The sequence below is a fragment of the Erigeron canadensis genome, chromosome 3 (assembly GCF_010389155.1).
Source record: "Erigeron canadensis isolate Cc75 chromosome 3, C_canadensis_v1, whole genome shotgun sequence".
In the NCBI taxonomy this organism is placed as follows: domain Eukaryota; kingdom Viridiplantae; phylum Streptophyta; class Magnoliopsida; order Asterales; family Asteraceae; genus Erigeron; species Erigeron canadensis.
The window spans coordinates 39,158,629-39,172,907 of NC_057763.1; the positions used below are offsets into that span (position 1 = coordinate 39,158,629).

The 14,279-nt window shown below is 34.1% G+C and overlaps 1 protein-coding gene across 5 annotated transcripts; it reads left to right on the plus strand.

Moving 5' to 3' along the window:
* The first annotated feature begins 1,009 nt into the window (after nucleotides 1-1,009).
* On the plus strand, nucleotides 1,010-10,426 carry LOC122594288 (peroxisome biogenesis protein 6). 5 transcript variants are annotated; one of them, XM_043766762.1, is made up of 17 exons: nucleotides 1,010-1,424; nucleotides 2,772-3,392; nucleotides 3,826-4,069; nucleotides 4,839-4,980; nucleotides 5,139-5,316; nucleotides 5,409-5,600; nucleotides 5,734-6,024; nucleotides 6,515-6,586; nucleotides 6,739-6,825; nucleotides 6,908-7,030; nucleotides 7,310-7,420; nucleotides 7,500-7,538; nucleotides 7,634-7,755; nucleotides 8,453-8,597; nucleotides 9,022-9,102; nucleotides 9,438-9,559; nucleotides 10,281-10,426. In XM_043766762.1, the coding sequence occupies exons 1-16, from the start codon at nucleotides 1,131-1,133 to the stop codon at nucleotides 9,525-9,527; spliced, it is 2,832 nt and encodes a 943-aa protein (XP_043622697.1). In that variant the 5' UTR covers nucleotides 1,010-1,130; the 3' UTR covers nucleotides 9,528-9,559; nucleotides 10,281-10,426. The 5 variants fall into 5 exon arrangements, with proteins under 5 accessions (XP_043622697.1, XP_043622698.1, XP_043622699.1 ...); XM_043766763.1 differs by having other exon boundaries at nucleotides 10,336-10,426; XM_043766764.1 differs by lacking the exon at nucleotides 10,281-10,426 and adding an exon at nucleotides 10,005-10,273.
* The last annotated feature ends 3,853 nt before the right edge of the window (nucleotides 10,427-14,279 follow it).

A 14,279-nucleotide genomic window follows, 5' to 3' on the forward strand; every position in this document is an offset into this window, starting at 1 on the left:
GAAAGAAAGATCTAAAGTTCGAGTTTTATCTTAGACATTTTTAATTTTAGATTAAATTGAATCATATGACAAGGAAATTTGTTTTCTAATAAAAGACCTCAAGTTTAAGTCTTATTGATGTAAAAGGTTAATGAACATATTTTAAATGATAAAGGACTGACAGTGTAATTTAATCATTAATGTTAAGATGATAGTGTATATGAAAGTATTTTAAGGGATGTTAAGTGAAAATATTACATATTTTCAACATTACCAAAAATAAAAAGGACTATTCTTTTTATAATACTAGCTTTGTACCTGCGCGATGCGGCGGGGCATAGGAAAAAAACACTGGTTAAGTAGTGGTACTGTGTTATTACATGAATATATGATTCAACTCAAGTGTTTCTTAATCCGGCTGAAAGTGCAAACCGCCGTTGTTGTTTTAGAGTATTTTTTTTATGTTGATTGATTATTAAATTCACTAACGCATATGTGTTTTTTTGGTATACTATGTGAGCAACTCTAGGGAAGGGAAGTGAGGGGACACGCGTAAGGTTTTTTTCTAAGGATTTTTTTGGAATTTCAAGTATAAAGTGTTTGATGGTAGTATAGATTAAAAGGGTAAATTAGAGATTTTAAAAGTAGAGTGTTAAATTTTAAGGGAGGGACTTTGTTTATATAGATAGTATAGAAGTATAGATTCCAATTCCTTTAAATTCCATTCAGATTCCAATCCAGCTAAATTCCATCATATTCCAATCAATTCAGATTTCAATTCCATCAAATTCCAATTCCTTTAATAGATTTCAATTCCTTCAAAAATATTTTGCGAACCAAACAGCCCCTTAGAGGTCATGTGTATTTAATTTTCACATATAAAGAAGCTTGTAGTTTTCTTTTATGGACTGTTTTAATTAAGGATTTATTCATCTTAGACGAACCCTGATAAAACATGTATCGAGTGGCACCCTTTTAAAAAAAGGAGGTATCTTATAAAATGGAGGAAGTCAAAAAACGAGTGTTAAAAATTAACCAGCGTCAAAGGCCTCTTTATCAATTCTCTTGATTTGCGCGATAAAACATCAACTGCTATATATAGATACAGATATAGATATATGTTTCTGTATCTATCTATGCCTTAACTAAAAATGGTGGAAACAAGTAGAAGGAAGCCACTGGTGCTTTCCTCAACAAAATCACTCATCAGTTCTGTAGTCAATTCATCATCCGTTAATAAACAACAACTATTTACCGGAATTCACGACGATGCTTCGCCGTCGGCTAACAAACACTCCGCCGCCTCCGGTGAAACGACGTCGTTGCAGCTGCGTGCCGGAATACTTAGGTTATCTGAGAAATTGACGATTAATGTGGATGAAGCTGCTTTGATTGGACTATCAACTTCACTATTAAAAAAACTATCTATTACCTCTGGCTCTCTGGTATTAACCTAAATACTATATTTCTGTTATCACCATTGATTGATTTTCTTAGTTTAATGAATTCTTTTAGGCCTATTTAGGTTAGCAGCTTAGTTATATTGGTAGTTGTACTCGATAATTATGTTTGGCGACTATCTTGTTACGTTATGTTCCGAAATAATTGTCCATTGTAGACCATTGATACGGTCTTACTATTGTAGATTACACATATTTCTAATCATGTACAAACAATGTAAACTCAAACTATTTTACAAGTGAATTTTTATTTTAGAGCAAACTAAGAATATTTTTTATAGGACCGAGGAGAGTATGTTTGGCAAATGTAGATGTAGTTTAGCTGGTAGTTGTTAGCTTTTGCTTAGAGTTTGTAGTTTAAAGGGTTTTTATTTTTCTGTGTAGAAATGTAAACAAAGAAAGAAATTGTCCACTGGCGCCTTTCGCGGGTTTTGGGCCCCAATACCTCGACGGTGTATGGGGGAGGTTAAGATGTAGACAGACTTTACCTCTACCAGAGTAGAGAGGCTGCTTTCATGTTCTACCTAAATGGTAGAAAAGGACCTCCGGCCTTTGCATAGGATGAAGATCAAACCCCTCACCTCTGTCTCCAGAAGTCAGGGTGTTTACCACTGATCCAAATCACGCTGCTTTTTGTAGAAATGTGTTTTGCAAATTAGCTAGAGCTTATAAATGTAAATTGACATAAATAATGAACGAACAAATAAAGCTTAATTATTAATTAAGGGGCTTTTAGTTAATTTAATTTGCAAGCTACTAACTACTTTTCAAAAGCTACTTAAGTAGCTCATGGTCTAGGAGTCTATTATTTCCATAAGCTCGTAAAACCTTTTTGAACCAAAACAAAGCTATGTGCATTTGAGCTCTACACCAAACAACGGTTTACCTTTAGGGTTTATTTGGTCATCTGATCAATGTTCCTGCTTATGTGGCAAAACGACTCTGGCAAGAGGTGGTCATTACTAATTTACCGAAGTAGCCCATTTTCTGACTAGGTGGCTTGCTGCGTCATCCTTTTAACTGGTTATACTATCAGCTTAACTACTAAAATAAATCACTGACCCAGTCCATCTTAAAAGAGTGTAGTTACTTTGTCCGACTTATTGAATGTTGAGTATTGTTAATAAAACGGACCACCAACTTAAGTAGTTAAATACATTGTAATTCGATGGTCTTAATCTTTAGTAGTTGTAGAAGGATCATTATTGGTTGCTTCGCGTACACTGTTCATAGTCTAGATATCTATGTTTTGAGCTTTTTCTTGATGTTAAGTTTTTAGTTTTTAAGACTTAAAGAGTTATTTTAACTTTTTCGTGTCATGTTTTATATTAGGTGATTGTGAAAAATGTAGATTTCTCGATACAAAGAGTGAGCCAGGTCGTGGCTCTAGATCCCCCGAATGTTCATGATGTTGCATCATCAGACAATGAACCATGTTCGTATGATTTTATGAATGCAATGGTTGTATTTCCTTCTTATACTTATCCTCTGGTCCACCATGTGCCATTAGCTACCCAAGTTGCTTATGTTTCTCCCCTTTTAGCATTCAATCTTGGCTTGCATACATCATGCTTGAGATTGCTTCTTCCCCATGGAGAAGAGAAATTAGCCTCTTTGTTTGAAGCTAATGGAGATGCAAGTGAGGGGTTATCCGTTAATCTAGATATTGAACCTTTGACGAAATTACCGAGGTATGCCTCACATCTGAGGGTTTCGTATGTGAAGATACCAGAATGTGGTACCATTGGTTCTCTTACAGGTAGTTCATCTATTGAAGCTGAAGATCGTCAGACAAAAGTTGATTTGGCCTTAAATGAATACTTCTCTATAGATAGATATCTTGCTAGAGGTGATCTCTTCAGTATCTGCATAAACTGGAATTGCAAATCAGCTATGTGCATCGCTTGTAACCAAAAGAAAAAAAATTCAAGCTACACCAATCTATACTTCAAGGTATTTCATTTGGCTGTTGCATACCTGATTGAGATGCTAAGTAGCATATTTGCTCAGTACTAGAGGTGATCAGGTCAGGTGGGCTGGATAAACGGGTCAAGAGGAGTGTGGGTCAAACATGTCATTCCTTTGTCCGAGTCGGATTGGGTTGACGCAAAACACTTTTTGTCAAAATTTGTATACTTTTCTTAATAATATAACAATGAAACTTACATTGTCAAATACATTATGTACTTTTTTTTTGGAAAAAAATACTCGGAAGGTTTAGTGCATTAGAAGTTCACTTGGGATGATTATCAACTCATTTGACCTGCTTCTTTTCAAGTTATTTGTGTTCTTGCCCAGTAGAGATAAATTAACCATTTAAAGATTAATGTGTCAACATTGCCACCTCTACCAAGTACTATCTTATGTGACCTGCTTATGTCTTTAGGTGGTTGCAGCTGAACCTTCAGATGAGCTTGTCCTGAGAATCAATCGCACTCAAACTGCACTTGTGCTTGCTGCAAGTACTCCATCTGCTGTTCCCCCAAATCTTTTACTGGCCAAGCAAAGAGGTTTTGCACCTTTACACCAAGAAGCAATAAAGACCCTGGCCTCCATTATAACGCCTACTTTATGCCCATCAGAACTTTCATCAAAATTTCGGGTAGCTGTTTTACTGTTTGGTTTACCTGGTACGTGATGTTGTTGGACATGGTACATTATTTTTTAGCCGCAATGCCATATACAATATGATATCTTTGAGTATGAGTCAAACTGGGTGGATTGGGTAACGAAGCAACACTAATGTTTGGTACAGGCTAAAAGATGCTGGGTGTCAAATACGAGTACACTACTTAATTTATTTCCATAATAATCTGATTGTTAGAACATAATTTAGGAGGTTATATGCATCATAATAAACTTGGCGACTCTCAACCTGTTCCACTTTTCTATACCTCTTTGACTCTAAAGAGATATCATAACTCAGACTGTCACATGATCCAAATTGCTACATCTAGCTTTGAGGAAAGTGTCAAATTTTTTGTTGTTTTGAGAAAAACACCTATAAGAAAATCGACGTTACAGAAAAACCTCATTAATCCATACTGAACTAAATTAGTAAATTTTGTTAACAAAATATTGTGCAGTTAATGGTGGATTAATGCCCTAATGTTTGAACGAACACATGTGAACGTGAGCATTTGGTTTTGGTTTAGCTTATGGACAAAAATTGTTGTATTCTTTAAGGATGCAATTCATTTTCTCTACCAAGATATTGTACTAAATCATTTTTACTATGCTTAAATGGCATATCCGATGTTTATATTAATTTTATATCATGATGAAAGATTTAAGGACACAAGCTTTATTTTTTTGCAAATACATAGGGCTTATATGTTGTCAAAATAATAATTGTAATTAATTTTTCTGATGAGTTCTATCACGTCGGTGTTTTTGCAGGGTGTGGGAAGAGAACTGTGGTGAGGCATGTTGCTTGTCAACTTGGGCTGCATGTGGTCGAGTATAGTTGTCATGATTTAATGGCATCTTCTGAGAGGAACTCTTCTGTCATGTTGGCTCAAGCTTTTGGTGCTGCTCGCAGGTATCTACCATCATCATGATACGAATGTTGTAGCTATATGTTTTAAGTTAATAGTTGAGGTCATATTTCTATTACTTTTGTATGGATATGAAGCAACTTGTGTATCTTTGTTTTTAGGATGCCTGCTTATTTGTATACCTGATGTGATGTCATTGCAGATATTCACCAACAATTCTTCTTCTCCGTCATTTTGATGCTTTTAACAATTTGAGCTCTAATGATGGTTCACCAAATGACCAAGTCGGTGTGAATTCCGAAGTTGCTTCTGTCATCAGGGAATTCACTGAACCATTTAACCAAAATGAAGATTATTTTGAAGAGGAAGGAGAAGCAGAGGTTGCTTTTATAAGAGAATGATGTGTGTCGCTAAATTTTTTAACCATTTATCAGTTACTTGAAAATTCATATTTGTGGATTTCCTTGTGCAGCATATGAACAGCACTAATTGGATGAATACTCATCCAGTACTGCTTGTTGCAGCTGCTGATAATTCTGAAGGGTTGCCACCTACTATTAGGCGTTGTTTCAGCCATGAAGTAAAGATAGGACCTTTGACTGAAGAACAGAGAGTTGTAATGCTATCCCAGTCACTTCACCGTATTCCTGAATTGCTTCCGGATGTAAGGAAGTCTTTTTCTTGTATATTTATCTTAAAATCTATTTTATTTTTATTTTTATTGGTGGGGGGTTGGGGGGGGGTGTTCATGAACTCATGATTGCTGAATCTAATGGATCAGATATTACTTGGTGCAGACTTCTCCAGAAGATCTTGCAAAAGATATGGTTGGACAGACATCTGGTTATACGCCAAGGGATATAAGGGCTTTAATTGCTGATGCTAGTTCGAGTTTGATTCCAACTAATGGCATTAGTTTTGAGAAGGATGAGTCCCAAGCTTTGGGTGAAGGAAGTTCACATGCACTGAAACCACGAAAGGATATTAGTTCGACTGATGTCGCACCCCAGCCTCTCGGCAAAGAATTTATGAACAAAGCTCTCGAGCGATCAAAGAAAAGGAATGCTTCGGCTCTTGGAACTCCCAAGGTATGTCCTAAGCTGGCTGTGTTGCTTCAGTTTTTGTATAGGAGGAAAGATGGGCGTGACTGGTGAAGGTTTAAAATGGGTCTGGGTTGAGACTAATCATCTTTTAGTATTGGTTGACCTGCAAGCACTATTTGGTTCATTTTATAGAGGTTGTCTATAAATATCATTAGCATTTGTAATGACTACAAAACTATTTAACTTAAATATTTCAGTAAGACACTAAACGTATGCAATAATATACACTGTAGTTGAGTTCCAACCTGTTCAAGCCGTCCTGCCCATCTGGACCATTTTCCTCTTTACAAGTTATTTTTATGGGATTCAGATGACCTGTTTGAGTTAAAACACGACTTAAATAGTCCCAATAACAAGGGGTCTGAATCGCCACCTATAATACTTTGGATAGTCTATGTTTTCTTTGGGTAACAACTTTGACTTCAATGTATTAGTGGGAATCACAGACTACTAAGTCTCGGTTGTTCGAATGTAGGTCCCCAATGTCAAATGGGAAGATGTTGGCGGACTGGAAGATGTGAAAAGATCTATTTTAGATACAGTTCAGGTGAGATTATGCAATATATCTTTGGCTATGTTTTTGCACTTTGTCTTCTTTATAGTTTAGTCTGTGTAAATCTTTCAAAATCAAGTCGGTCAGTCTTAAAGGTGCTTATATGATTCAGCTTAATTGCTGGCTAACTGGTAATGCATCCACAGCTTCCCCTTCTGCATAAGGATTTGTTTTCATCTGGCCTACGTAAGCGCTCTGGTGTTCTTCTTTATGGTCCTCCTGGTACCGGAAAAGTATGTCATATGTTTTTCAAGCTTCATGTCATATTGCGAATGTCTATGCTATAATCATTGAAAAGTAACTTGTCTTTCCTAGACTTTGCTGGCAAAAGCTGTTGCGACCGAATGTTCTCTTAATTTTCTGAGTGTTAAAGGGCCTGAATTGATAAACATGTACATAGGAGAGTCAGAGAAAAATGTACGAGACATATTTCAGAAGGTGAGTTGCTCTATTCTATCCATAATGCCAGTAATCATTTTTGGTGCGCTAACTCGGAGATGGTAAATGGGCTGTACGGGTGGTTATAGTTGGGTTTTATAATAAAACGGTTTAATAAATTTTATGTACAAGGAATACACTTTTGGGGAACTTTTGACCTGTATGATTCTTTTCTCCATTATTTTTCATTTGACCTGAATTAAGCCATTCGTCAATGGATCGGTCAGATTTGTCTCCTCGAGCTTAAATGTTCACAACATGAGAATGAGTTGTTTGCAGGCTCGAGCAGCTCGGCCGTGTGTCATCTTTTTCGATGAACTCGATTCTCTTGCTCCAGCCAGAGGTGCTTCCGGTGATTCTGGAGGAGTTATGGACCGTGTGGTTTCTCAGGTGATGCATTACAGCAAAAGGATTTGTTTAATGTTCATTTGATTGTAAATGCTCATTATAGTTTTTTATGTGGTATAAGATGCTTGCAGAGATTGATGGCCTAAATGATTCTTCTCAAGTATGCCGTTCTCTAATTACTCCGTATTGTTTTCTTCTTCATTCATTTTGTTCTTAAATGATGCTTTAGTAACTTTTCAGACTTCATATTTATAGGACTTATTCATAATAGGAGCAAGCAACAGACCTGATCTTATAGATGCAGCACTTTTAAGGCCTGGTCGATTTGATAAGCTACTTTATGTTGGAGTCGCTACAGACCCGTCGTATAGAGAGAGGTTTTATTTCTTTTACACGGTCTTAATTCACATCTTTCATAAAGATTATTTCTGACTCGCCATCCAGTTAAAGAGCTTCTTATTGTATAGGATAAATCTTGTGTATATAAATCACTACCATCATTTTTTCTCGATTGTTGAAATTGGTTTATCAAGTAATCTTATGTTGATACTTACTAAAGGAGGAATTATTTGTAATGTGAAGATGGATTATGTCAGACACTCGGTTATACTTGCAGTTAATGAAAATTTGAAAACAAAGGCGGTGTTTGGATGTGCACTTTGAAACTGATTTATTTTCTTTGTCTTGAAATTGCAATAATCACTTTTTGATTTCTTTGACCATTTGTGCTTGCAATTATCTGATATTCTGATTATATATGGTCAAACAATTAGTTCCATATACAAGCTGCAACAATCAAAGGTTAAAATATTAATTAGTATATGTCCCTTCTTTTAACCTAATCTGAAAGATTTTCACCTCCATTTCTTTAGACAGACTCTTTATGCTGCTTGCTACATTTACCACATGCATGGTAGTTATTAGGGTTTGTATTGTATAATTGACTAGTCAAACCATAAATGCATTCAAAAAAAGACTCGATGTCATAATTAACATGCAATTTTCATGAGATTGTGGGATAATGCCATAATGGTTTGTGTGTTGTAATATTTTACCATGTACTCTAATTTCTAGGGTTTTAAAAGCACTGACCCGGAAATTCAACTTGCACGAAGACGTATCTCTTTATTCAGTAGCAAAGAAATGCCCCCCTAACTTTACTGGTGCAGACATGTATGCCCTGTGTGCGGATGCATGGTTCCATGCTGCAAAGCGCAAGGTGAGCTTGTTAGTCCATTATATCAAGTAAAAGTACTAAATTAGCTGGTCGAGCAGGTTGAGTAATGGGTGAATTGGCACAGATCAGATTGGCTTAACCTAAATTACTTATGTCCGACAGAATTAATTTTTATAGAAATGATTAGTGTGTTGATTTCAGAAATTATACTATTTAATCTGTAACTGGACTTTGTAAATAAAGTGATTAGGAGATTCCATGCATTAAAGGTACACTCTGAATGACATTCGACATATTTTTCAATCCCTTTTCTTCTTTTAGGTATTTTTATTATTATACGCGTTTGACTTTATTCTGTTTGCTATTTTGATGAGTTTCCGTTAGAATAAAGCATACATTGCCTATAGTGTCAAGTTTAAGCTGCTTTCTTATCGAGTGAATAACTTAGTTTGATTTTCTGCTGTAGGTATTAGCTGCTGATGCCGATCCAACTTGCATGAAGGATGAAGTTGATTCTGTTGTAGTCGAATATGAAGATTTTGTGACAGTAAGTTTATTAACTAATTAATCACCAATATAGACAATTCCATATCAACATGCTATTTGGATCATAGTTCATAAATATCCCAGATACCTCTCAATAGTGAAAAAGACATCTTGTTGAATAAAAAATCAATGCTATTTATGTTCTGTAGATATTACATATAGGTACGTCCGTAAATTTGGTTTAGAACTTCACCAAAAGAGGAAGTTCGTTTTTAAGACACCTCGAAGAGGAAATTGTTGTATTTCTTTGTACAAATGAAGTATAAAACTACATTACTTGCTCTAATATTGTGTCTATGTCTTGTGGCAGTTAAATGATTTCATATTGTTTTGCAGGTATTAAGAGAGCTTTCCCCCTCACTTTCTCTAGCAGAGCTCAACAAATATGAGTTACTACGAGATCAATTTGAAGGAACTTCAAAATGAGCGTCTTTTTGCCATCTTCGAACACTCAATCTGTAAGCTTTAGCCTTTCCTTGACATATTTTGGAAACAAATAATGTTTCTTGAGTAAATGTATAAATTAAAGAGAAAAAGGTTAAAGCTTTGTGAGAAACTAATAGTTATTGATAGACTGTAGATATTTAAATGCAATAAGGGGAAAGAAAATCCTTCAATTCCCCTTGTGGAGTTGTGGGGTGTATCTTATTAATTGCAACATTTATAATTTCAGAATGCTTTGTACGTATTCATTGATAATATATTTGGTTGCTATCGTCTTCAAAAGGACCAGTGTATACATTGAATTTTGATATATCTTATGTGTTTAATTTTTTAGTATCAGGAAAAGGACGGTATGTTAAGGTCATTACTATTTCCGTATGTTTCAAAATGACTATTGTTTTTAAGTTTTAACCCATCAAAATATTTTTTTTTAAAAATAGACATTTTCTTTGTTGACAGGGCCTTCTCTATCTCGTGTGTCATTTTTAAATTTGACACTTATTATAGGCGGAGAGAGTATTACTATTGTTTTTATTAAATTAAATATATATTCAATGAGGAGTGAAAGAAACAGCTAATGGTTGTCTATTACCCACATTGTCCTTCTTTGTAGGCATGTGGATTGCCATCCAAGTTGTTTTTAGAGATTTAATTTTTGATCTTGTCATTTTAGCATTAATGATTGGAATAATTGAAAGCTTCTCAGGTTGTAACTTGGCTCATTGGAAATTGCAGGTTTGGTTTGGCTTGTCTTGTGAATTAAACTTTCTTTACATTTGTTTACATACAGGCCTCGGCCTCCTTGCTCTATGGAGTCGTTTAAGCTCGAGTTGACAGCTATAACACATTATTAGTCATTTTGATTCTATTCGATTTGCTTACCCAAGCTTGTTCAGAAAAGATATTTCTAAGTTCAACCCCGATAAAGGCGAATACGGATGGATGTGTGTGTTTGTCGTTGACCAAAAAAAAAAGAAAAAGAAAAATCAGCTTGAGCTATTGTAGGGTTGAGTTCGGTATGGATAGTTAAACACACAAGAACCACAAAAATCAGCTTCCAATCTTCTATGCAACCAGCTAAAAATAAAATTGATTAAATCACTTAAATGTGTATAGCATGTTTCTTTTTTCTTTTCATGCTTTGACCCCATAGGCCCATACCATTTACCAGGTGGTATTACATTCTAGGGGAAAAAGTGTACCCAGAATATTCTCACTTAAAAAGGGTATCCAACTTTATATTAGTTTCATAGAAGTATCGAAGATACAAGAAATATTACTTTGGGGGAGTCCGATTTAGTCATCAGTCAACAAATAATGATGTAAGAACAAAAATGTCGATAAGTCCAACTAGTTTTTGGTGAAGCACAAAGTCAAATCAAATCAACTAGAGCGATACCAATACACCATATCAAAAACATTTGTTTATGTGAACATTTTTCTACAGATGTTTATGTATAAATTTTTAGCATAACAAAATGTCAAGACCGAGGGTGACAATATACTTAATCTTGTCACGACTCACGAGCAGCATATAAAGAAGTGAGATATAGACATCTTTACACTAAATATTGGTCTATTTATATGGGATTTCTTTATTTATAAGTAGTTAGAAAACAAATTTGGACAAAGTTTAAGTAATTTAAATTAGAACCCAACAGGTCTTATTAAACCAAACTTACCACTTTAAAGTTAAATACAACAACTTGGCAGTGTTCGCACATGCAAAGTTTCTTGACGTCCTGATTTGACCTTTCTAAAATTTGTCACCCATCCGTTTCAAATTTGCAAGTATGGCTGTTTCATTGGATATCCTTGAAAAATGCATTCCTTTTGGCCTTTGGGTAGATGAATATAATTACAATAGTACCCTCAACAAAGATGGTCCCTTTTTGTGTTGTGGGCCTGTGGATGCTATTTCACTTGGGAGAGATAGATATAGGCAGTATATTATACTAAATTAAGTTATGTTTTGTTTTGTTTATATAGTTTAACAGATTCGATTGAAAAACTTTAATATGTACACAATTGGCATAGTAGCTTATTCTTCGAATTTGTGCTTTTTCTAACTTGGAAGTGAAGAGTTTTAGGGCTACATAAAACCTACTTTGTATTAGACAATATCACCATAGCATTTGGTTGTCTCTAACTTGGGATTATGAAATATGTACCAAGATATAAAATACCAAAATGATCTTTAAAAGGTCGATACAGAATCATTTATATTTTTAAAAATCTTTATGAGTTACATTTAAGAGCCTCCATGTATTATATCAGAAAAGTAAATAACAACGGAAGAAAATAATTTAAGAAACGGAAAATATGTTATGGGCATAGAAAGAAAGTAGGTTTGTTGTAAGAGGAAATTTGGTAAAATGTAGTCATTACAAAAGATGAAAGTAGGTTAATTGTTGGAAGTAACTCGATAAAAAGAAAGAAAAGAAAGTTATTAGTTGTTGACTAAAATATATACGGAGTATCTTGGAACTAGTTATGATTCACATCTTTAATTTGTACGGTTTACTTTTTTACGAGTAATATATTTTTTAAATGTACAATAGATATAATGTGGTAGTTAGAGTTGTAATATAATTTTGATTAGATTACAACATATATAACTAACTTAAACACAATATTAATATTCAAAATGCAGCCTTGGTGTTTAAGATCAACGCAACTACAAGATTGTTGATCAAAATAAACAAATGAAAAACCACTCGGCTACACCCTAGTGCCCAGGGGTATTTCACTAAACCTGTTATGTGGGGCCCCGGATGAGTTTACTCCAAGGTCTCGAGTTCGAGTCTTAGTAGGTTCTCCTCGACGGTATTTTCCAATAAAGGAGGTGGTACGGTGAGAAAAGTTGTTTAAGATCTGCTTAGTGCGGGACCCTTTCGTTGTGCGACTAGCACACATCATACACGTCTGAGGTATAATTCACTTGTAAAAAAAACACATGAAAATATAAACTTTTTGGTTCATCAAATACTTTGTATCAAAAAACACATAGGAATTTTATATGAGAAAAATGAGTATGGGGTTGTTATGCATCCAACTTGGGTGAACAATCCCTCACATACCAAAATTTTAATATTTTGAATAAATGTTTGGCCCCCTATAATTTTTATGGTTTAAAAAAGGTATGTAAGAGGTTTTTCACCCAATTTAGGTTCCTAACAACCTCATATTCCCTTCCCCCATTTTATATTGACTTTTTATTATCACATTACAGTATTATATTTTATATATTATATATGGGGGAAGTGAATGTGGTACTGTTATGCACCTAAGTTGAGTGAAATCTCCCTTACATGTTGATTTTTTTAATCCATAAAAAGCATGAGGGGCAATTATTAATTCATTATACATTAAATATTAAAAAATTAATTTGTGAGAGGGATTTCACCCAACTTGGATGCATAACAGCACCACCTTCAATTTTCCAGTACATATATATGGTGGAAGGGAATATGAGGCTGTTAGGCACCTAAGTTGGGTGAAAAACCCATCACATACCTTTTTTTAAACCATAAAAATAATGGGATGCCAAACATTTGTTCAAAATATTAAAATTTTGGTATGTGAGAGTTTTTTTATCCAAGTTGGGTGCATAACACCACCACCTTCACTTTTCTCTTATATATATATACTAGGTTTTTTCCCCGCGCGTTGTGCGAATTGTTATAAGTTGGGACTTTGGCATACTTGTTTTAATTAAAAATTTAGTTGTTGGCAATAACGATATTTTTATGCGTATTTATTTCTTTTCCAGCAAAGCATTCGATTCATACTTTAGATAATGTGTGTTTACGTCTCTACAGGTATACCAAGATCAAGCAAATATCTAATTCGTGATTTTGAATATAAACATGTTACAAACGTAAATATAAATGTTTAACTAAAAGGTTGCAGGTAAATATATAACCGCGCCCACACTTGCCAACAATGAGAAAAATGAACAATTACTCATCATTGTCATTTTATGATATGCATTTTTTAGAATTCATCTTTCATGATTCATGATACCGTTTGATATTATTTTATTTTATAACTTATGGCCTCTTATTTTTTTTAGTCGTATAAACCTAGATAAAAAAAACACAATAAATACAATATATAAAATATGTTTCAAAACTTGTCATCTGACATATCTTTAAGACCTAAACCCTTACCCTTTAATTAAGTAACTTATGTTTGACATCTTCAAGCATGATTATGGATTTGCCTATCTTCCTGAAAATTTTACAAGAGTCCAAATATATAATAAATGTTAAATAAGCATTATAATTTAATTCGTTAATCAATTAATAATACAAAGTAAAATAATAATGCATGAAAGAAAATACAGGGCAACAATTGATGAGAAAAAAATGGAAAACATATATTTCATACTATTGTAGATTTATTAACAGGATAAAAGTCATATAAATAATTAAATAAGAGTTATAAAACAAATCATATAAACCGTTATTGTCCAAGGCAAAGTGGGGCCAATGATCAATCTCTAGAATATAAACTGTATTAATGATTCCGCAAGTAATGAAGTGTTAATCGTATCTACTTGTTTCGAGAAGATAGTAGCCTTAGGTTTTTTATTGTGAGCAACTACTACAAGGATTAATTATATATATATATATATATCTTCATAGTTCAAACATATACTTCTTAACAGGAAAATTAATTCATAAGCATGAGTAAAAAACGACAATAAATAAACTAATCATATAATGATTG